The sequence below is a fragment of the Zootoca vivipara genome, chromosome 12 (assembly GCF_963506605.1).
Source record: "Zootoca vivipara chromosome 12, rZooViv1.1, whole genome shotgun sequence".
Classification (NCBI taxonomy): Eukaryota; Metazoa; Chordata; class Lepidosauria; order Squamata; family Lacertidae; genus Zootoca; species Zootoca vivipara.
This window is the reverse complement of record NC_083287.1, coordinates 32,335,277-32,360,269: the sequence shown is the minus strand read 5'-3', so window position 1 is coordinate 32,360,269 and position 24,993 is coordinate 32,335,277. Positions and strand designations below refer to the sequence as shown.

The following is a 24,993-nucleotide window of genomic DNA, read 5'->3' as shown; positions in this document are numbered from 1 at the left end:
AATTGAAAAGGAAATGTTTTTGAACCTTTGAAGACCAAAGACATTAATAATTTTATTGTACACTTCTCTAAGTGAAAGTCTGTCATCTCAGCCCACACACTGCAGATGTGTGTGCTATAAAGAAACACAGATTGCCTTAAGTGTTCTTCCATATTCAGCTGCCCATGTAAGAGTTGCAAGCTATTTAAAATATTCAGCCTTTTCCATCATTCAAGCCCATTTGTTTACTTCAAGGTACATTAGCTTGAGTGGCTTTTGAATGATAGTTAAGGTCTGTTCTGTTGAATCCAAAGCAAAGGAGTGTCTTCCTGAACTGACAAATGTATTCCTGGTGTGAAACTGTACCCATATTTTGACATTATGGTTGAAGTTGACCCTTGAAATGCATGTATGTTTCTTAGTTCTCACGCTATAGTTTTGTCAACCAAGTAGCTCTGTCTGGGTCTCTTATAATTCCCTCTGAATTTAAAATGTGGTAAGTTTCAATAGGATCAGCTAGTATAATTCATTCCTATAATGGAATGGCTTTGGGTCTTTGTGAACCATGACACTGGAACATTTTCTGCTTGATTCATAATCACAAATGTTTGTGTAGGTGTAACTTCACTGAATATTTTCAAAAGGAAATCTTCCTTATATAACTAGTTATCTTAGAGCACGAAGCTAATTGCTACTAAATAGCAAGTACAGTTCTTCATTCTGATTTACATTAAATTTGTTCTTCATGTGGCAAAGGTGACCCTTGAAATTTGATGCCATTCTCACAAAGAATACAAAGCACATGGCTTCCCTATGTCCCAACGTGCAATATAAAGTATTCTTGGGGGGGGGGGGGAATTATCCCCTAATACAGTGGATAATTCATGTGTCCAGTATGAATTGTGTGTGGTCGTTCTAGTGTATGAAACTTAGTTTTTCTTTTTATATGAGTGCAATGTTGAGTGTGTTGCTTCTGCCTTCCTTCCTCATCCCACCTCTTTTTCCATTTTTGATTTTGATTGAAATACCATGTCATGCTGAGCTTTTATCCAGTGTGGCAATGGAATGTAGGCAAATGGGGAAATTCCTTTGGATCATTTGTATGCTATCCAAATTGTGTTGCTTAGAATTCCCTCTTACTTCCAGTTTGAAACGACAGGACTGGGACTCAGCAGCAGCCGGCTTCGAACCACACTCAACAGAATACAGGAGAGCCTGATTGATCTGGTAAGTTGTAGGACTTTGAGTAATTGAAATGGAAGAGTAATAGGAATTTCTGCTTTGCATTGGTTGCTGTACCAGATGTACACCATCCTGAGTAATTGCACTAAATCTGTGTTAGATTACAACAACACATGGTTTGCGGAGATGCCTCTGAAGACGGTTTGGAAACTTCAGCTGGTGCAGAGTTCAGCAGCCAGGAAGACGGCTTGAGCATATTACACCAATCCTGGCTTGAATACCCTGGCTGCCACTTAGGCCCTCTTGTTGGTTCCTCTTGACCCATACCACTGGTGATCCACAATACAGTAATGAAGAAACTTGGAAATTTGGCAAAGTTGATGCCTGTGTATATTTCAGAAACAGCATGGGACTGCCTCTCCTGGTATGCCCCGCAGAGGACCTTAATAGCAACACCTTAGAGATCCCAGGCCCTAAGTAAGTCAGATTTGCCTCAACCAGAGACAGGGCCTTTTCAACATTGGCTCCGGTCAGGTGGAACACTCTGTCTCATGAGACCAGGGCCCTGCGAGATTTGATTTCTTTCCGCAGGGCCTGTAAGACAGAGTTGTTCCGCCTGGCCTTTGGCCTGGAATCAACTTGATCCCCTCCCCCTTTTCCTTTTTCTGACGAGGCTGCATTTTAATTTTAATTTTAATGTTGTATTTAATCTTGTTTTTTAAGCTGTATTTTAATTAATTGTTTTATATTCGGTGTTAGCCACTCTGAGCCCGGTCTTGAGTGGGGAGGGCGTGGTATAAATACATTATTATTATTATTATTATTATTATTATTATTATTATTACCTCAGCAAAGCCATCAAGATGTCTTTTAAAGATGGAAAGCTAAAATACAGTAATACCTCGGGTTACGAACGCGATCCGTTCCGGATCGCAGTTCGTAACCCGAATAGTTCGCAAACCGAGCGCTATGGGCGCCGCCATTTTGCGCATGCGCAAAGCGCGCGATCGCGCGCGCGCGCCGAAAACACTTCCGGGTTTGCGCAGTTCGTAACCCGAACTGTTCGCAAACCGAGGTGTTCGTAACCCGAGGTACGACTGTACACGCATTCAACAAGATCTCCCCTTTAGGAATCACTGCCTGTTTTTTCACAACAGTTGTGTTACCTGTGAATCCTTCTGTCTCAACAGTCCTTCAGAAGATGCCCATCCTTTGGGGCAGGCATCCCCAAACTGCGGCCCTCCAGATGTTTTGGCCTACAACTCCCATGATCCCTAGCTAACAGGACCAGCGGTCAGGGATGATGGGAATTGTAGTCCAAAACATCTGGAGGGCCGAAGTTTAGGGATACCTGCTTTGGGGCCTAAGGTTTCAGCAATCGGCCACAGCACCTTTAGTGATTATAAGCCTGGAGAGACCAAACATGAGACAGTTCAGTTCTTGCTCTCTGTGCTTCACAATGATACCCACATTCATTGGGTATCAGTGATGTGAAATAAAGCCTAATGACTTCAACTCGGGTACCTTCACAGAATCACATTAGTAGGAACCATCAGCCCAGGTTTTTTTTCCCTGTTTCCAGTTTCCCACACTGTTACAGAAGGCCCCTGGCCCCCTGGAACAACTGTGTGTGTATGGGGGGGGGGTTGGAACTCCAGGGGCCCCTAGAGCATGGGGTGCTGCAGAAGCAATTGATGGAAATTGCCTCCTCTCCCCTTTCTCCAGTGGAGAATCACAGGCATTTGTTCCAAACTCTGTGCAGTATGTTTTATTAATAATAGAAGGTCTGGTCTCAAGTGTGATTATAAAAGCTGTATGTTACAGTACCGAAATGGCTACCCCAAAGTCAGTCTAACCACTTTTGCCTTTCCATCTATCTCTCGTCCTCTGAGAGCATGTTAGCTGCCAGTGGAAATATTTGATAGATGTTGATTTATTTGTTTGTGTGCCTTTTTTATAGCCAAACACCAACATAATTTGGCTGTTGTTGTTTTTAGTTAAGACATTATTCATACCACCGTGATACACTGCATCTCTTTTATGTAAGCAGCTGGTGTAAATGGGTCTCCTTCCGGGAAGAATTGAATATACTGTATAAGAACCACGGTTTATCCTGTCAACTGTTGAAAGAACGTAAAAGCACATGTCCCTGATAAGTAATGTGGTACCAATTCTGTGTTCACATTCTGCAGTGGAATTAACTAGGCAGGTTAAATGGAGCTCCGTCTGGAAGGGGAAACCGCAAATGCAACAGATCAATAAAACCAGGCAAATGCTGCTTTCCTCAATGGAGAGGGTGACAAATTATTTACCAGGTCTGGTGCACTGCTGTTTGCTTTCAATAGAATGGTACTACGGGATGGAACAAGTTCCTGGTTCAAGCACCATAGAGCTGCTGGCAACCTTGGATTGACTTCATCTGTGTTAATTGGGAGATCATTTTGATACAGTCCCCCCCTCAATGGGTGTGGTTTCATAATAAACCCAGGTGTGGACAGATGCATATAGAAAACACATTGGAATTGAAAACCAAGGTGGATTATCCAGGAAAGATATATAACCAGGTATGCTAGATTCCTGATAGCTCCTGCTCACAGATACCTTCTGTGAAACCCATGTGATAAAAGTGCTTTGTAAAGCACCGCAAGGGTCCATAAACTTCTATATGGGGGAAGCTGTGAGCTGTGGCTTCCTTTTCCCGGAGAGGGTTCTGTGTTTAATCCCTGGTGTCTCTATTCAAGTAACTTTGGTTATGTGAGCAAAGTTTCCTTCCATTTCATCCCACAGTTTCGGGTGGGGTGGGGTTGATCACCTTCACTATGCGTGCTGATTCATTAGCTCAGTACATCTGGAGGGCAGTAAGTTGTGGAAGCCTGGTCTAAAAGGTACTCACCAAGGTGGTGTGTTTTTTTTTACTTCCCACAGTATATTTAATCTGTATATTGTGTTTCAGCTCAGGTACAGTTTTATTTCTGAGACCGAACAAAAATGAGAGCAGTTAATATGTAAGCAGAGGAGCTTGTCAGAGCAATGGGATTTCCAGGGGTAGAAACAGAAAGATGGGCCTTCATTGTTTTCCGTATGTGAGAGAAAATCTTATTTGTTTTTCATTTAATTTATTTTTCAGTACAGTGAACCTATGCTGTACAGGCTTAATGGGGGGAACAGGGGACGGGACTGCTCTTACAAGATCAGAATTGGCAGCCTTTCCCCCATAAAGTCTAAAGGAAATGAAAGATCGGAAAACCTATCAAAATAGACAGCATTAAAATTTAAAAATTCAGAGCTGCTAACTAGATCCACCTTAAACCTGGGCAAATAAAAATGTTTTAAGTAGTGACGGATGTTCATCAGGGATGTGGCTGTTCATGCCACCAGGGCAAGGGAATTTTCATAACCAAGACATCACTACAGAGGCGGCTTTCTCATATCCCTACACAATAAGCTATGTTTGCCAAGGGGTAACAAGTGGGGCTATCAAGCCGTTCCTAAAATATTTGCTGCTATATTTCTCCATGTGTACACTGTACATGTGTGTGGGGGGGTGAGTCTTCTTCCCTGTTCCCAGTTTCTGTGTGCTCTCCAGCACTAGCATTTGCATGTTCGGCTGGCCATCAGGAAGCAGAGTGCATCTGTAGGTTCTCCCTTCTGACACTTTCTTGAATGAACCAGGGTTGAAGGTAGCAGAAGGCTTAACGACCCCATTCACACATAATGGTAAGCCCATGGCTTAGGGGGAGCCAAGCACATATTCAGGTTCCTAGACTGAGGCGGTAAGTGCTGAGGTCCTCCCTTGGTCCTGCTGCCACCACAGCATCTATGGCTAAGCCATGATTTGGCTTACTGTTGCTCATGGCTTGTTTGCTTCAGATAAACTTCGAGTGGTAAACTAAAAATAATCTTAGCTTTATTGGCTTGTGGTTTTTGTTTGGAGCAAAACAAAGCACAAGTCTGGGTCTGGGTGTAGTGCTAGCTCAGAGTAGCACAGCACCAACAGGACTGGGGAGACTTTGCTCCAGCAGTCTGCTTGTTCAACCTAAGCCATGTAAAAAAATTCCTTCCAGTAGCACCTTAGAGACCAACTAAGTTTGTTATTGGTATGAGCTTTCGTGTGCATGACACACTTAGTTGGTCTCTAAGGTGCTACTGGAAGGATTTTTTTTTAATTTTGTTTCAACTACGGCAGACCAACACGGCTACCTACCTGTAACTAAACCTAAGCCATGGTTTGGAATAACGTCAAGTTAGAATTGGGTCACTGAATGCTTGACTACAGCATTTATAAGTTTTCCTAGTAGACTCTAGGCTTTTCTCTGTAGCAGATTTTTTTTAAAAAAACCAGAAAGTTACACTTTACAACTCTCTAGGAAAGATTTGTGCATGTAAGATGCCGTGAACCTTTATTCTTTCTATTCCTTAATTTTCTGAGCAATCTTGCATTGGCAATGACGTCTAGCTATTACCTTTTTGACCAACTGTATTTTGGATGGCTTCCTGCTCAGTGTTGACTGTGAATTGCTCCATTAACTTTAATAAGACTAATTTTGCTTTTAAGTTAGGCAAATTCGTGATCAATTTTGTCAGTGGCAAAAAAGTAACGAGTTGCATCAAACAAAAGCAATTTTGGATCCTGTTACATTTAGATTTGAGGGAGTCTGGCATACTCTTTATGAATTAGGATAACTCTAAGGTCACCTGTTTGCAGGAAAAGGGTTGAGAATTTAATTCTAAATACAGATAATGATAAGGGGGCCTAATTCTTTTAGTGCAGCTTCTAAAAAAGTGGAAAATAGGTAATTAAACCAGCTCTGGCATCATGTCACCTCTTAAGCTGTTCATCTGAATATCTTCTTCCCTCTCCCACATTGTAGAAAGACTTCAGTTTTTTATTTCAATTTTAATTTCTTACTCACATTTCACCATGAGGTCCCAGGACAGGTTATAGCAATTAAAAACTACAACATTTAAACTGTTTAAAACAAATTATAGTCACAAAGATAGGGTGGATCTGAAAAATATGTATCTCAGGTGTCAGAGAATAGGGACATTTAATAGAGGTGCCAGAAGCATCTCTGGGGAGCGAATTTCACAGCTTATGGGCTACCACAGGGCACCATCCTGGGACACCATCACCTTGAACTACTGTGAGCAGTAGAACTGCCAAGAGTCCTTCTCCCCAGGGGGTCTGAAGGGAAGGTGGTATTTTCAGATATTGGGGGGGGGGCTACAATTATTTAGAGTTTTGAACCCACCAATGAGCACCTGGAAATTGACCTGGAAACTAACTGGCAACCATTAGTTGCATCAGTAATATAGCTGCTACATTTTGAACTAGGTGAAGTTTCCGAGTCAGAAGGAGCAGCCGGTCTTTACTTACTCTAAACCTTGGATTATGTTTTTTGATAGCAGATTCCAGAAACGTAAATGGTGGACTGATGATCAAGTAATATATCAAGTCCAGTCATTTAGATAGTTGAGTCTTATTTTGAACAATTGGCTCTCCTAGAAACAACAGCAACTGTTTAAACACCAATTTGTCGGTTTCCAAAAAGCTACTTAGCAAAGAATGACAACTGGAGATCATTGTGTTGAAGATTTTGTCTTAGTTCAGTTATTCCATGAGGCCAAGCTCTGGAGAGATGGCCAAAATCTCATTTCGAAATCTTGCAGGGTGAAGCTAAACTTGGGTTGCCATCTATCGCAACCAGAGTTGAAAATAAGTTAAATGGATGGTAACATCATTTCAAGCTATGCCGGATGGAAAATGAAGGGTGGAGTGCTGGGCACAGAGATGTCAAAATAAACTGGCAATTGTAACTGTTGAAGGGTTTTTGGTGTTAGGCCATTCATTGTTGTGACCTGACAGAATGGGTTTCTGGCAGTCATGTCCACAAACATAGTTATGGCTATGAATAGCATGTATTTCTTGTGGTGATGTTGCAAGTTTAAGAAAGATCACATCAGGGCACATTACCTTCAAATACTGACCTTCCTTATGTAGGCCTTTTATGGATTTTAAGTAAGACCATAGTAGATACAGTGGTACCTCAGGTTACAAACACCTCGGGTTACAAATACTTTGGGTTACAGACTCCGCTAACCCGGAAGAAGTACCTCGGGTTAAGAACTTTGCCCCAGGATGAGAACAGAAATCGTGCGCCAGTGGTGCGGCAGCAGCGGGAGGCCCCATTAGCTAAAGTGGTACCTCAGGTTAAGAACTGTTTCAGGTTAAGAACGGACCTCCGGAACGAATTAAGTTCGTAACCAGAAGATAACTGCATCTTGAAGGGATGACTACTGGTATTATGTTTGTTTGTTTGTTGTTGCAGCCAAATTGAATATACTACTAATTACTTTATTTTACAATGTCGATCCATTGAAAAAAATCTGGTTGCCTGTTCTGTTTCAGTATTTGAGTTAAACACCACAAGATGCTGTGATTGAGATACTACAAATAAATTGTTTTATATAACTTACATGGTGGTGGTGTTTGTACCAAATGTGTTCCTCCACAAACTAATTATTTTAATGATTGAGCTTAATTGATTAGCATATGTAGCCATCATGACTGATACAAATTTTTCAGTATATTTTAAATTTCATTTTAATCATGGTCAGTTTTATTGGTTTTAGCATATAGTAGAGCGCTTGATGGGTTAGTCTATCTGCAAGTACTTTGGTGTTCAAAAGAAAGGCACAGTGTTGTGCTCCTCCTAGTTTCAATATCTCTGCTTTATAAAGGTAATTGAAAGCTCCTCTATACTGAGTCAGACCCATTTGCCAACCCAGCTCAGTGTTGCCCACGTTGACTGCTTGCGGCTCTCCAGCATTTTGGACAAGGGTCTCTCCCACCCCTACCTAGAGATGCTGGGGTTTGAACCTTCTGGGTTCAGGGCAGATGCTCTGCAATGGCCTTTCCCTTTATGTAGCAGAGCCAGGAAGGACTTCTGCTTGAGACTTTTGAGCAGCATAGACTGGCCCATTAGAGCCAGTAGGGTGCTGCCCTGCCAACTGCAGCCTGCCCTCAACCAGCCTCTGCCTACCTGCCTTCTTTATTCCAACCAGTCTACGGGGTGGGACTGGCAGTTAGCTTCCTCCTCCTTAGTGCTCAGTTCAGTGTTGCCTTTGTAGAACTCAACAGGGAGGAGGCAAAACTAGAATTAGTCAGCTCCGCCAGTCATTTGGCTCTGGCTCCACCTACTGTTGGCCTCCCTGCTTACCACCCCACCAGTGGCAGTGGGCACCAGCCGCCATTGCCTCTTAGAGCTGTTTCTAGTTGGAGTAAACAATACTGATCTAGACTAACTAATGGTTTGACTCGGTTTCAGGTACTGTCATATGTTGCAATGGCAGTGGGAGAATTTGATCCCAGACTGATTATGTGGCCTTTATTTTACCCACCAGGTTAGTTTTGTGTGTTAAATTGGACTCTAGTCAGTATATAGGTAAAAGCTCTTGTTATTCCCAGTTGTGTCTTCAAACTCGGGCCATATTGTTCTCAGTGGAGTCCTTATGAAACTATCTCTTTTTTTTCTTTCTTTCTCATCGATTGTTTTACATTAAACTGAAAGACAACTTTTAGGACTGATAGTAGAAAAAGGGCACATTTGGTTTTGCAAAATTGCTCTTGCCCAGGGGAAGCATTGGTTAGTAAATAAAGCTTTAATTAACATCATCCATCACCATGAAGGGTGAGATATTAGTTCCCGTACTTGTGCTTGTATATTTTGATGGCTCTGCACTGAAGTGCATGCAGATAACTCCTTTGAGGAGGCAGATGTAAATTTTTAGATTTTCGGGGCTGAATATAATTAGACTTTAGAAAAGTAGCAGTCTCCTTTTCCTATTTAGCAGGAATAATTGTTGAAGAGCAATGTATATCTTTTGTCATCTACTTGGCAAAACAGGAAGTGGACTAATGAAAACTTTGTGTTATTGTTTCATTGACTAATACTGTATTTAGCTGCTAGTATGTACCTTTGAACTTTGGGGGGCTGGCTTCTGAGTGAAGTTTCAGAATATTGTGCTACTCATTAATGCTCAAAGAAGCATTCTTAAATTGAGAAGCTTGGGTTTTTTGTATTTTCCTGATGTGATTGTTTAATTATCAAGATTTGTTAACTTTCCACAAATTTCTGTTACTTTTTTGCTCTGACTATTATGCTGTTGTTTGTTTCTAAGGTTGTGGTATGAAATACTGACTTGTTTCCACAGCAATGAGCTTTAATCTTTTTTTTAATGGCTAGTTTATGTGCCAGTTGAATATGACCCTAGTTTTATGGATTTATTAAGGTAGAATTTTCTTGGACTTCCAGGAACTCTCAGTTCTCTTAAAAGAACTCTCAGTTCTCATGTAACCTTAAATAGGTTACTGCATTCTCTGGTATAAGTCAGAGAAAACCCACATTATGCATTCTTACTCCAAGAGTTTGTAGAAGTTGTTGAATATTTCTCCCAGGCTTCATCTGTGTAATTCAGTGCGAGTGGAGGCCTGCTACCTTAAAAAAGAACACTGGGAAATGTAGGATATAGACACATAAATTGAGTTACCCAAACTGGGAGTGGATTTATATACTTGGAATCCAGTTTGTGAGACCAGTAGTTGGCTCAACTTGCATCTCAGTTATTTTAAGTATGGTTGAGTGGTTTAACAATTTCTATCTCAGGTGAGTCCAGTAATCTGTCTGGGCCTCCACTGTTAGGTTTTATTTTTTGTGAAGTGAATGGTTGGTTCCAGACTTCTTGGATTTTACCACTTGTCTCACAATGTATGTTAAAGAAAAATGGCATCATATTCCTAGATGGTGTGTGTGTGTGTGTGTGTGTAGTACAAATACTGCTAGACGTGAAAAGGAGCTCTTCATCAAGTTTGTTCCAGTGGTGAAAATTACATACTCCAAAAGCCTTTATAACGTACCAGTCAATGATCTGTCTACCTCCTTTCTCATTACAAGGAATGATACAGTACAAAAGCTGCTGAGACTTGATGCCTTTTCAACCTGAATGGCACCTGTAAACCTGACAGTTGCTCAAAGGTCCTTCTTGTTTTCCTGCTCAATGAAGGAGAAAATGAAAGAAGGAAATGTCACTCTTTTGAAAGTGGGAAACACTTGAGACAGAAAATCTCCCCCACCTCACTTTTTTGTGTTTTTTAAAGGCACAAATGCTAGCTGTATAATGAAAGGCTTTTTGCAACGCCTACTTGCTTTTTGCTATCTCAAAAGTAAAAACCTTTCTCAGTGCATTGTAGAAGCATGGAACGATAGCCTAAAGAAGCAAAATGTCATTAAGGGTCAGGCAGTCAGCATATGTCCTCAACCTATTGGGTCAATGGGTTATGTTTGTTCGGGAGTTTTATGTCTCTGGATGCTAGAAGCCTGCCTTTGTTCTTTTCTTACTCTATATCAAATCAATTTGTCACTTTGGAGCACTGTTGCTTGGACTGCACTAAATGTTCTCCTCTTTCAGTTTGGGGTGTGTGTGTGTCAAAAGCTTGCTTTCAGAGGGCCAATATACTTCTTGAAAGAACCCTAAATTCTGTGGATGTTAATGTCCTCTCCCTGCCCCCGCCCCATATTTTTCACTTCCATTGCTCTGCTGGCAACTCTTCCCATCCACACACCATATTGCCATCACCTTCTGTTAGTCACATGGGCAATCCTAATCACAACTCATCATAAACCGGACGATTTCATGACACTACATAGCCAATGAGATCCGGCTACGTGCTGATGTCACTGAAGACAAACAAAGCCATTCACCTCAATCCCAACAGGTGGACACTTTTGCCTCGTTTCAATACAGCCATAAAAAATACTGAAGGGGGGGGGGGGCTTTTCAATGCTGTTGAAAATATCCACGAACAGTTGGGTGCTCTGATTTAATGGTCAGGAAGTAGTTTATTTGCCACTGTCTTCTTGACACATCTGTGGCTTTAAAATTGCAAAACTGCTGTACCCCAAGCAAAGCAGACCTTTGGGAAGTTTGTTATCCATCACAATCCTTGATAGTTAGACTGAAAGCCCTATCTTCATGAATGCTATGCACTATGCAACCTCTTCTTTATTCATAGACTCCCCTGCTGCCATGGGGCCTCTTCAACCAATGTAGTGCCTGCATTCTGCCCACCAACAGTATATTAGGACAGGAGCTGCAAAGCTGGCATTTCTCTGGGCAGCAGAGCCTCATTCAGAGCTGCCCTTGTTGCAAAGAAGGGCCCTGCAGAGAGGTGAGGGAGATGCTTGGCTTTCCTATCAACGCAGCCCAAGAGAACCTTCCCAGAAAATAATTGAACATTACCTGTTGTGCTCTAGCATGGACAACACAGGCAAAAAGACAAAGGCATCTCGAAGAAACTGAGCAGACCTTGAAGTCATCTTAGTAGCTAAGAATTCTCCACTGAATTGTGGCCAATCCCCAGAGACAAAATGGTTGCGGGATATCTTCGGGAGAAGAAAAGGCTCAGGGGTAAACCCTACTCAAATCCGGAGCAGAGTCCCTAAGGTGGTTGGATGGCTGCTTGTACGCCTCCTTCCGGTAACTCCTGCAGCCCAGCTGGTGCCAAACATATTGCTCTGCTTCCTTTGGACCACATCAGCGAGGCCAAGAGGACCTCCATGCACACTGCCCACGCTTGCGCCCTGGAGAGGTCACTTTGGTGCTGCTAACAGCGGTTTGACTTCACCTCTGTCTCTCGAGGCAAACAGATGCCAATAACCGCAAGATTGAGGTGCTCATTCTGATACAAAGTTTCAGAGTTTAGGAGAAGGGCCATAGACCTAGTGGTAGAACATCTTCTTTATGCAGAAGGTGCTAGGGTCAATCCCAGATAGGACTGGGAAGCAACCTGTGAGGGGCAAGGGATATCGCGAAGCCCCTCCCCTCCTGAGTTCCAGCCCAGCCCAGAGCACGGCTGAAAGCAGGGAGAGCTCCAGCTCAAGTGGGGAAACAGGAAGTGGGATCCAAGGCTCTGGCAGGGTAGAAGAGCCATCGTCCCAGGTGGGACAGGAAGGAGGAAGAAAGGGGGGCAGACCCATCCCCCCAACTCCGGAACTTCGCAGAAAGCGTCGGGGGAAGAGGATGGGTCTCCCCAAGTTGTTATGCTGGCGCAAGACGCGCCAAACGCCATTCGGAGGTACTGATTCAAGCTGAGAAGATGTCTCTCTGTAAATAGCTCCACCTTTAGCACTGTAAATACGCAGCACCAATAAAAAGATAAAATGCTGAGCGGTGTAGAGTCGTTACTCTGAAGTAGCCCCATCCGGCCACTGTGACAGCTACCTCCGAATCTTTTTTTGGGCTACTTTGGAGTTGCCGGGATGACTGCGCCAGAAGCGGAGAAATGGCGGCAGATCGCGGAGAAAGCCCAGCAGGACCTGCAGCAACTGGCGTTGCAGGCACAGGGGGAATTAAAGGCGGCTAAACAAGAAACAGAGAAAGTCAAAGAGGAGAGGCACAACCTTGCTGAACAGGTGAGAGCACTTCAGGAGAAAGAGCAACAGTTAAGGGCGGTAGCGGTGGACCTCCAAAACAAGTTGGATGCAGAGAAAAACAAGGGAGGAGGGGGTGCCCAACTCCAAGTGCTGCCAGGAAGGAGAGTAGGGACCCTAGTAAGCAAGTTCAATGGAGACCCGAGGGAATATCATGGCTTTGAGACTGAGATCGTGTATGCTCTTGAGCTGCACCATAATGAGTTCCCTGATGATGCGCACAGAGTAGCGTTTATTGTGGAACACCTTACCGGGGGAGCCAGGGAGTGGCTTAGACCGTTAATCGCGACAAAAAATCATTGGATGAAGGATGTCAAACTATTTTTAGAGGCTTTAAAAACCATGTATGCGGCTGATAGCCATTTGGACCAGACCAAAGAGGAACTGCATAATTTAAGACAAAGAACAATGACAGTTCGCGAATATTGGTCAAGATTCACCATGCTGGTGCACAGACTGGGGTGGGAACTGCACTCGCCTCCGATGGAAGCGGCGTTCTACCTGGGGTTGAATGAGGATGTGAAAGATGAGCTCTCGAGAGGTCCAAAGCCCAGTAATATGGATCAGCTGAGCAAAGAGGCTCTGGCGGTGGGGGTGAGACAGGAATCCCGGTGGAACGACAAGCAAGCAACGCGCGCAAAGCGGGCTTGGTTCCCACGGTCGCAGGAGAAGCCACTCCCCCAACAGCCATCTCACGCCATGCCAGGGGCCAGCTAAGACCAGGAACCCATGCAAATTGATAGCGCGCGGGGGGGGGGGTTTCAAACCCCAGCGGCGCCAAGACGCAAGGAGGGAAGAGGCGGGAATTGCTTTCTCTGCAACTCCCCCCAGCATCTCTTCAGAGACTGCCCACATCGCAGGGAATGGCAAGGAAAGGCGGGAACGGTTGTGCCCTCCCCCACCGACGCAGCACCACAGCAGGGAAACGAGACAGCCTGGCTGCAGGAGACAAGGGGCAGCAGCCAGGCGCAATCGGCAAACAACAGCCCCAGCCCACCCACCCGCACAGCGAGGAGCAGCGCCAGCCCACCCCCCCAGAGCAGGGGTGGTTCTAGAAGTGACGCTAACGCTCCCTAATGGGTATCCCCTGACGGTCCTCGCGTTAATCGACTCAGGTGCCTCTGCCAACTTCTTCTCGAGAAACTTTGCGGAAGCACACCAGATCCAACTTCTGCAGCTGGATTTTCCCCTGCACGTCTCCACCATAGACGGCAGGGAGTTGCTGGGAGGTGCCATCACCCACCAGACCCCCCCCCCATGAGAATGACGGTGGGACGACACGCAGAGACACTGGCATTCAACGTAACCACCATCTCAGACCCCCCCATCGTCTTGGGCATGAGCTGGCTGGCGCGCCATGACCCCTCCATCAGTTGGCACCAGAGATGCATCACGTTTGGATCGGACTTTTGTCTGGAACATTGCATGCAGCACCAACCAGGGGAGGGGCCTCCCATAGCCACGGTGGCCACCATGCACGTCAAGGGGGGTGAGGCGATACCCAAGCCGTACTGGGACCTGCAGGAGGTCTTCAGTGAAGCGGAGTCCAACCACCTACCCCCACACAGGTCCTTTGACTGTCAGATCAACCTGGTGCCAGGGGCCACACTACCCCCAGCCAAACTGTACTCCATGTCAGATCGGGAACTGGAGGACCTGCGGGCGTTCATCGACAAGAACCTCAAGAGTGGGTTCATCAGAGAAAGCAAGGCAGCAGGGGGCAGCCCGGTCTTCTGGGTGGACAAGAAAGACACACAACAGCGCCGCCTGGTGGTGGATTTTAGACGGCTCAACAGCATGACGGAACCGGTGGCTTTCCCCATGCCCAGAGTGGATGATCTGCTGACAGCGGCACGCAGGGGCCAGATCTTCACCAAGCTCGACCTGAGGGGGGCGTACAACTTGATCAGGATCCGGGAAGGCGATGAGTGGAAGACCACGATGTTCACGCCTCTGGGCTCTTTTTAATATCTGGTGATGCCCTTCGGTTTGCAAGGGGGCTCAGCATGCTTCCAGGCCTTCATGCACCACATCCTGGGGTCCCTCCTCTTCAAGAACTGCTTGGTCTTCCTGGATGACATCCTTATTTACTCCAATGACCCAGTGCAGCATGTGAAGGATGTCAGGGAGGTGTTGCAGCGCCTGAAGGAGAACCACCTGTATGTGAAGCTGGAGAAGTGCAAGTTTCACACCAAAGAGGTGGACTTCCTGGGCTACAAGCTGTCAGACAAGGGGCTAGCGATGGACAAGGACAAGGTGCAGGCCATCCTGGACTGGCACAGCCCCAGGACGCGCAAAGATGCCCAACGCCTACTAGGCTTCGCCAACTTCTACAGGAAGTTCATCAAGAACTTCTCTCGCGTTACGGCTCCCATCACGGACTGCCTGAGAGGCAAGCAGAAGTTCAGATGGACACCAGAGGCGCAAGCAGCGTTCGAAAGCCTCAAGAGGGTGTTCGCCTCAGACCAGAACTTGTTCCACGTGGTGCAGGATGCGCCCCTACGCGTGGAGACAGATGCTTCAGACAGGGCTTTGGGCGCCATTTTGCTGCAACTGGATGCCAACAGAGAGTGGAGACCCTGTGCCTTCTTCTCCAGAAAGCTGACCCAGCCAGAGCGCAACTACACGGTGTTTGATAAGGAGCTTCTCGCGATCCACGCTGCGTTCCAGCACTGGAGACACTTCCTAGTGGGCGCCAAGCACCCCATTCAGGTGTGCACGGACCACAAGAACCTGGAGTTCTGGAGAACGGCCAGGGTGCTCAACCAGCGGCAGATACGGTGGGCAGAGTTCTTCTCGCACTTCAATTTCTCCATCCACTACATACCGGGAGAGCAGAATGTCAGGGTGGATGCCCTCTCCCGCAAGCCAGAGTACATGGAGGAGGAGTTGCCACCAGCACCCCGACACATTTTCCCCCCCATCAGCATGGTCCTGCGGAGCAGCAGTGGTGAGCGAGGCAGAACTCACAGCACTGACGGCAGGAGATGAGTTTGCCACCCGCATCTTCAGAGAGCTGCAAGGGGGGAGGGAGCAGGCAAAAGACTTTGAGGAAAGGAGGGGGTTGCTTTTTTACAGGGGAGCCCTGTACCTGCCCACCACCCAGCTCAGAGGTAAGGTCCTCAAGCAGATGCACGACAACCCGACGGCGGGTCATTTTGGAAGGGACAAAACCACTCACCTAGTCATGAGACACTTCTGGTGGCCAGGGGTGCGGGAAGATGTTCGGGACTATGTCAGGGGCTGTGACACCTGCCAGCGAGCTAAGGTGGTCAGAGCACCACCAGCAGGGTTGCTGGAACCGTTAGCCACACCGCACAGGCCGTGGGAAGTAGTGTCCATGGACTTCATCACAGACCTGCCGTCGTCCAGGGGCAAGACCGCAGTGTTGGTGGTGGTGGACCTCATGTCCAAAATGTGCCATTTTATACCGTGTGCCAGGGCGGTCTCTGCAGAAGAGACAGCCAAGCTGTTTGTTGACCACGTATTCAGACTGCATGGATTACCTTTAAGAGTTATTTCGGATCGAGGCCGCCAATTTGTTTCCAGGTTCTGGAGGCGGCTCATGAACCTCCTGCAGGTGGAGGTCAGCTTGTCGACGGCTCGGCACCCGCAGACCAATGGACAGGCGGAGAGGGTCAACGCCATTCTGCAGCAGTACCTGAGATGCTACGTCAGCCAGCGGCAAACGGACTGGGTGGATCGCCTGCCACTGGCAGAATTTGCCTACAACAATGCGGTGCACGTCTCCACAGGGGTGTCGCCCTTTAAGGCCAACTACGGGCGCGACCTCAGATCTTTCCCGGAGAGGGAGGGGGAGGAGGAGGAGGAGGAGGGCCCACAGGCGGAGGATTGGGCAGAGGAACTGGAGACGGTGCACCAGCAGCTCAGAGAACACTTGGAGAGGGCCAAGGAAGCGTACAAGAAGGGGGCAGATCGCCACAGGCGACCGGGGGAGGTCATCAGGGTGGGGGACAAGGTTTGGTTGTCCTCGGAGGGCCTTCCCACCAGAGGGAGGTGCAAGAAGCTGGCACCCAGAAGGTTGGGCCCCTTCACAGTCACGCAGCAGGTAAACCCGGTGGCATTCAGGCTGGCACTGCCAGAGGACATGAGGGTGCACCCAGTGTTTCATAGATCGCTGCTGTCTCCATACAGGGAAAGTAGCAGGTTCCGAGGCAGCGCACAGACCCCCGAGGGAGGGGGGGAGAGGGGAGGCAGGGAGCCACTCAATGAAGCAACGGCCATCCTTGATTCACGAAGGGGGGTGGGGGGCCTGGAGTACCTCATGGCATGGGAGGACGCCCCGCCATCCCAAAATGAGTGGGTCCCAGCCACCCAGATACAGGAGGAATTCTTAGTGGAAGAATTCCACGCCCTCTTCCCACACAGGCCCAAGCCCTGGCACATGGAAAGGGAGGGGGAGGAGGAGGAAGCACAGGAGGGGGAAAGCAGTTCACCATGGAGATGGGAAGCAGAGTTTGAGGACACGGAGGAGGAGATATGGGCATCTCCGAGGTCCACTCAGTCAGGAGATTGGCAACAGATTTTCACCCCCACCAGCTCTGAGGCCACGGACTTTTTGGGCTTTCCCTCTTCCCAGGAGGAAGGAGGGGGCCAAGGGGACTGGGGGGAGGTGTTCACAGCACGGAGTTTTTAGGCTTTCAGTCACCACCGACACCCGTGCAGCCTCTCGGGAGGGGAGAAGGGGGGCCTGGGAGGGGAATGGATGTGAGGAGCAAGGGATATCGCGAAGCCCCTCCCCTCCTGAGTTCCAGCCCAGCCCAGAGCACGGCTGAAAGCAGGGAGAGCTCCAGCTGAAGTGGGGAAACAGGAAGTGGGATCCAAGGCTCTGGCAGGGTAGAAGAGCCATCGTCCCAGGTGGGACAGGAAGGAGGAAGAAAGGGGGGCAGACCCATCCCCCCAACTCCGGAACTTCGCAGAAAGCGTCGGGGGAAGAGGATGGGTCTCCCCAAGTTGTTATGCTGGCGCAAGACGTGCCAAACGCCATTTGGAGGTACTGATTCAAGCTGAGAAGATGTGTCTCTGTAAATAGCTCCACCTTTAGCACTGTAAATACGCAGCACCAATAAAAAGATAAAATGCTGACTTCCGGTCTGCCGCCATCAGCCGCCGGCGGGGTTCGTTTCGGTCTCCGAGACACCCGCCGCTACCGGGGAGGGGGAGAGTCGCGCGGGCGCCGCGACCTCCCGGAGAATCCCCAGATTGAGCGTTCTGGGGGCTGATACCCAGCAGTGCTCCAAAAAAAGCCATGGAAACCGCCCGGAGAGCCCCCGTCGGAGCCTCCGAGAGCAGGCTGTACATGGCGGAGCCTTGGGTCCATTGCTACCCCGGTAGCGGGAAGCTCCGAGCCGGAGACAGAGGAGCGGCAGATACCTTCAAATTAAGATCTGGACTGTGAGTAAGATAATTCAATTTGGTTTTTAAAAGAAGAATTTGGACTTGGGAGGGGAATAAAAAACGGAGGTCGTTCCCCCCCCTACCCGGAAGGCTGTGCCACAACTAACTTGCCTGCAGCCGATTGAAGAGAAGGGGTGCGGATCCCCCTGAAAATTGAACTTGTATCCCCCCTTAGAAGGCAGAACTAAGGGGGGGGGAATATATACATTTTAGACTGTGTTGGTTAATTTGATATTGTGATCAAGAACCCCCCTCCCGGAAACCGGGGGCAGGAGCCTAAAGCCGCGACCAGTTGATAATATAAGGATTTATAAAGAGTAATTGTTGCGATTCTGTGATCTCTCTTTTTTGGATTACATTTTGGACTACATTTAAGTTGATTGTTTGAATTATAAATGACAAATATGGTTGGAAACAAACAAAGGAATTAGTTTGGACACTACAGCACCATCTCTGGCGGATCAGGTTATAATTCCCACGGGAACATAGAAGGACAAAGAAGGCTGCCAGCCAAAACAACCCGCTTGCAAATGGAGGAGGTTGAGCTGCAACATATTTTAGACTTTATTAGAGAAATGACAGAGGAAGTACGTTATGGCAAAGTTAACATCCAGACTTTAAAAGAAGACCAACAACAGATATCCCCAACGGAAATTTTAGAAATGGAAGAAGAAGAAGAAATCATTGAACAACGGACTGAAAATAAGGAGCAATGGACTGAGAAATCAATGCAACCTGTGAGAGAGGAAGCATTGACCACCTACGTGATTTTGGATGCTAAGGACCAAGATGGACTCTGGGACCTGGTCTGCCCAGTGAGAGAGGGCGACCAGATCCCAGATAGAAACAAAGGAACTGAGGAGGGAGGAAAGAGTCTGGCCATTGCCCCCCCAGTGAGAGTGAGGGGACGCAGACCAGACAGAGGATTGGAAATAGGGGATACTGGAAATAAAGATGAGGGTGGGAGGCTGGTGGAAGAATTAAAACAACAGAAGGGGAAGAAGGAGGAATGGGGTGGTTTAGAATGGCTAAGAGTGGGTGTGGGGTAAAGAAGGAATATAAAGTAGATAAATGGATGGATCAAAAGGCTTGAAATTGGACAGTATGAAGACGCTGGCCGGGGAAAAGGGGAAACTGCTACCTGGGGAGGGAGGGGGTGGGATTTGAGGTTTAGCTATAAGATTGGATAGAATTTGAATCAGGAAATAGTTTATCTTTTTAGGGGGAAATTATAGGCTAAAGGAAATTATTAGAAATAGTTAAAAGTAATGTAGTTTAAAATTTAATAGAAATTGTTGTGTGGGGTAAAAAAAAGAAGTTGTGAAATTTGATACGGAATAGACCCGGGAGGGGAGGGACGGGGAAGTCGGGGACAAGATATTGTTAGAGATATTATTTTTCTTTTTTCTCTTTTTTTCTTTTTGTGCTTTTTCTTTTGTTTTTCTTAATATTTCTTTTCTATTTTTTAAGCTTTTGTATTTTTGTGTGGTATTTTTTTTTATTGTAAAAATTCCAATAAATATAATTATATATATAAAAAAAAAAAAAAAAAAAAAAAAAAATAGACATTAAATTTGATCCTTAGAATTGTACCCAAACTCTAAAAAAAAAAAAAAAAAAAAAAAAAAAAAAAAAAGATAAAATGCTGAGCGGTGTAGAGTCGTTACTCTGAAGTAGCCCCATCCGGCCACTGTGACACAACCCTTAATGAAATTCTGGACAGCCGCTTCCAATCAGTATATCAACTAAAAAGACAGCTGTAAGGCAGCTTCCTAGGTTCCTGAGATAGGTGGGTCAAACAGGGAATATTGGAGGTGTCTCAATTAACAAAAGAAGGTTATATACGACAGTGGGACACTCGAGACGGCCCTGCAATGCAAATTGAGAGGAGTTGGGTGAAGTTGGCAGGAAAGGCTAGCATGTCAATTCTTTTCCACAATCCAAGCACATGCTACAGTCTCCATTGTGAGGGGTGGGGTGGGGGTAAGAAAGTAGCCCACACTGCCATTTGGAACAGTCCCACTTGCAGCATCTGAATTCACCACTAGTAAAAATGGCCCACTTTAAATTTTAGTTTTAATACATTATTCCAGTCATCACACACTTGTTCCTCAGTGTTGAAGCAGCCAATAGATTGAAGATAAAAATTGTAATTCTGGTCATGGAGAATCACATCAAAGAAATGTTTTTTAAAATAATAATAATAAATAATAATAATCAATCTTCTATTTCTTTGTTTCATATTGGATTTTCAAATTTTCTTTTTAAATACGTTTGTTACGCATTAGCAGTCAAAAAATTATTGTGCTGTGATTTGTTGATCACTCGAAAGGTGTTTCACTTATGAATCACATTTCACTTTTAATATATAAATAGGTTTCTGGCTTAAAAGTTTACTACTGTGAATGGCAGGAAAAAATAGTGGAATTTATGAATTTAGCCAAAATGACGGCAGCTATCAGGAATATATCTAAGCAAAAATGCAAGGCAGAATGGAAATATGTCGAGGGTTATTTAATTAAAGAAAATATTGGTACGGATTTGGTGATTTGCTTGAATTGAAATACACACAGGGAATCTTCTATTGAAATTAAGTTGACAATTATGTTGGATAAAGACAATTATGTTAGATGATTATGTTAGATAATTATGTCAGGAAAAGTAAGATAAGATAAAGCAAGATAAGATGAAATTAAAAGAGGAAAGCGATGTGCAAACAATAGGGAGTCAATTTTTTCTTTTTTTCTTTTTTCTGTTTTTAAATTAGTATGTTATGGTTTTCTCCTCATTTCCTTATTATTTAAAGGTATTTGTTTTGTTTTCTATATGGCTTATTATATTTTGCACTCTATAATTTTGCATTTTATAATTTGTGAATATTGATGGAAATTTGCTCCTTTCTTTCTTTCTTTTTGTTGGTGTTATTTTTCTTCTTTCTTTTTTCTTGTCCTTTCCTTTTTTGTAATTTTTGTGATTTCTAAAGAATGCAAATAAAGATGATTTTATATTTTTAAAAAAGTTTACTGATGTGGAATAGACAGGGTTGTCTTTGAGCTCAAACTGCTTGGCCCGCTTCTCAACAGTAACAGCCCCTTTGACCCAAACACCTTGTTTGTTTGTTAGTAGATTGGCCACTTGGTGAAACTCTGATTACATTCTCACTCATGACAAAGTGAAATAACTGACAGATGACCACACAAATAAGTAGCGGCTACAATGCTTTTTTCTGGGGTGTGTGTGTGCAGGGGTACACATACCCCTAAACATTTTGTGAATTTTTGTACTTTTGTCCATTTGCTGTATTTATTTTTCCCAATTTGAACTATAAAATGGTGATTTTCTTGAGTCAAAGTGAGAGTACCTAAAAACATTTTTTTTAGAGAGAAAAAAAGCACCGAGTGGCTATATTCTCCATTCATCGATGTATTTCACTGTAGCAATTCAATGGGAGTTTGAAGTATAGTGAGATCAGCTGTCCAAAGAATACATTGTTGTTTGTTTGTTTGTTTGTTTTAAAAAAGAAACCCATTGAGCTTGTGCAGGCGATTGTAACTTTAAACAACCATTTGAATCCCAGCCTCAGACATTCTGTATAATCAAAATAGTGGTTGAAATATGTATCTGCTTGACACCTGCTATCCAGTAGTGTATCTAGAAAATAGACCCTCTTGGAGCTTTAAATATGATCTAGGTTTCCATTTTATTGTTGATGTGGACAGAAAATGACTTTATCAAAACTTACTATGCTGTAAATCATTCAGATTAATTTTGGGGTTATATATCCCTGTTGCAAATACTGCGAGAAAGCATTATTTATTTGTTGCCCATGTTTCTCCTCCCTCTAATCTTGGTGGCTTCATATAACTTACTTATAGTAATTGATTCTTTCCTAAAACTTTGTGCATTTTATTTGCTTGGAGCAACGAGAAACCCACAGAGAATTCTACTACATGATGAATCTCTTGCGCTGTGAGGGATTAATGTATTCCAGTCAGGTTTCTCTTCTAGATAGATTTGAATAACATGAAGGTGAGGCTTCATCAGAAACAGACTTCCCTGCTAAACAAAGCCAGAATGCCATTGCTTTTTTTTTTTAAAACACCCCACATTTTTGTGTATATATGCAGTGTTTGCGAGATTTAACAAAATCATAGCTTTTAAATGGATTCCTCGATTATCCACAAAAAATAGCTGCAGGGTTAAAGGTGAGTAGTATAAAGTTCCTGAATGAACAAGTTAATTTTGCTACCCTTGAGGACGAGGAGCTGTCTTATTAATTATGCTTCTCAAATCTCAGGCTTCCCGGCCTTTAGAAGCCCACTGAAGTGTGTGGGTTCTTGTGGTCAGATCTGCCTCCTGAATTCTTACATTTCAGCAATAGTGTGGTTTAGTCCCCAGAGGACCCTGTCTTTGAGCTGGATTTCAGCTAGATAGAAACGAGACGTGCCAGTTTCCATTGCCTGAATACCTTAGGCTGTGTTCATGATATTTCAATAACAATGATGCCTGTCTTCCTTTCCTTCCTTCTCCCTCCCTCCCTCGCTCCCTCCCTCCCTCTCCCATACCCCCTGCAGGAGGTCTCCTCTGATGCCGCTGGAACGCTGACTGCTGTTGAAGAAAGAAAGGAAAAGGTTCCAACCCCACATCTCAGCCACCTTGTCGTCTTGACATCAGGCAACACTTTATATGGCTTGGCAGAGAGAGTGGTCGCCACAGAATCCTTGTGCGTTAACTGTCAAGCCGTGTTTCTTTCTAATTATTACTATGGACACTTGCAGATTAGTTTTCAGATTCATCCTCTGATTGTTGAACTGCTTCAAGTGGGGTCTTCATGGTATTAGCTTTCTGTCATTGGCTATGACGCTTTGTGCATGATAACAGCATAAATCGCTTGGGGTTAAACGAGGGATTCATGGTTCAGACTATACTAATACATCCTGAATCCCATACTTCTCTGTCTGTGGTGATGCTTAAAATGGGTGAATTCCCAGCTTTTCTGCACCCTTTTGACTTAAAAATTTGTCTTATTTTTAAGATCAATATTAGATCAACCCTTTTGGCCCACTAGGTAGCGCTGGACCTCAGCTTCCTGAGATTGCCACTACATATCAGACAACGTACTCGCCTGAACTTCTCCAGCTATATTCAGTTGCCTGGTTGCGTTGCCAACTGCTTTGTTTCACCGTGTTCTATTGTTTAAATTTTTGTCTATGTTCGTGCTCATAGCAAACGGAGCATTTTAATTCAGAAATAATTTGTTAACACTTTGTAACAGAGACAAAGCGTTGGCACCATTGGGAGATTTCTTATAGAGATATGTGGTTCGTAAGATTAGTGAGCAAGAGCTTAAAAAAACTGAGCCCCCTAGTCTAGGCCTCCCTAGTCTAGCATCCTCTATGCATCAGGTGCAAACCCAGGTCCTTAGGAGATAGCCGTGTGCCAGACGCAGAAGGCCTCTCTTGCTGTTGTTCCCTAGCAATTACTATTTGGAAGCATATTATTTCTGAAGCTGGTGGGGGGGGGGTGTGTGTTCATATGGCCATCATGACTAATAGCCACTGGTCGGCTTTTGCTTCACGAATTTGACTAATTCCCTTTTAAAGCCATTAAAGCTAGAGGTCATCACAAAGAAATATTGGGAGTTGCTTCTGCAGGATACAACATAGACATGCACCTGGTCTAAAAGGCTCTGAAGCTGACATTTGCACACTTGTACTGTATTGTCTTCCGGAGGCAATACAACTTTTTCTAATATTCACAATGGATTTTTCTCTTTTGTTTTTCAGAGTATTTTTAGCTGAGCAGTTTGAGTTCCTCCAGTCTCATCTTGATGCTGTAATGCCTCCAGCCAAGAAACCTTTTCTTCAGCAGTTCTATTCACAGGTCAGGATTCTGCACACATCCACTGTTTTTATTTTTTTAAAGGGTTGAATTCACTGATTTCTCCTAAATGGCTACATCACCTGCATGACATAGTGGTGTGGTGTGCAGTTTATCTGAAGTTTTCCTGTACCATAGGAAGAAAATGCTGTTAGTTACACCAGATTCTCCTTGCGTTCCAGACGGTTTCAACAGCCAGTGAACTCCGTAAGCCTATATACTGGATTGTAGCTGCTAAAGCAATTGATTATGAACAGATGCTGCTGCTAATGGCAAATGTGAAATGGGATGTGAAAGAAATCATGTCACAACACAACATTTATGTAGATTCTCTTTTAAAGGTGAGTATCTCTTTTCTTGCATTGCATTTTAATGACCTAACAAAGACAGAAATCATTTCTGTTGGTGCCTTCTTATATATCCCGTGCAACACATTCTCAGCTGGATGTTTTGCTCCAACTAATTTTTGTTGTTGTTGTTGCTAGAGCTAAAAATATTTGTTTCCCCATTATTAAAGCTGAAGACTTGTGGGTAGCATGCCAGCAGTGAGAGTAGGAGACCTGCTGGGGTTCAGTTTGGGTCATGAGTTGGGATATATCATTAACAAAGAGCATTATGGGACTCTCTTAGCTGGAAATATGAAAAGCCTGTCACAAGAGACCACAAATATAGAAGGAAAGACAAGCTTAATTTAATTAATTGTTGGTGGTGCCAGAACCTGGTCAGATTGACCTTGAGGAGTAATCGTCTGCAATTACCTTCCCTCTTTTCGTTTCCATTATGAGTTTTATGTCTATCTGCTAAAGACTATCAGCGTTCCCAGACTTACTTATAAGTGTTAGTCCTTCACTAGTGCAATCATAAGCAGAAGTAAGTCCCACTTTTCTGCCAAGTGAGTGTGCATAGGATGGTAGCCTTTGTCTTCTGTTGTCCTTACATTTCCTGGACAAGAATAACAGATTTGGGGGTATGTGAATTAATTTTATCCATTCACCAAATTATATATTTTTATGAATTCCATTTATAGGCTACTATTCTGTACTAA

General features: G+C 44.8%; 1 protein-coding gene across 1 annotated transcript in view; it reads left to right on the top strand.

The window, feature by feature from the left end:
* VPS50 (VPS50 subunit of EARP/GARPII complex) overlaps nt 1–24,993 on the top strand; it is an 82,370-nt gene that overhangs the window by 50,300 nt on the left and 7,077 nt on the right. Inside the window, exons 22-25 of the mRNA XM_035129040.2 lie at nt 1,126–1,206; nt 22,643–22,791; nt 23,855–23,951; nt 24,131–24,289. Of these exons, the coding sequence (XP_034984931.2) occupies nt 1,126–1,206; nt 22,643–22,791; nt 23,855–23,951; nt 24,131–24,289 (486 nt within the window). The remainder of the gene's footprint in view (nt 1–1,125; nt 1,207–22,642; nt 22,792–23,854; nt 23,952–24,130; nt 24,290–24,993) is intronic.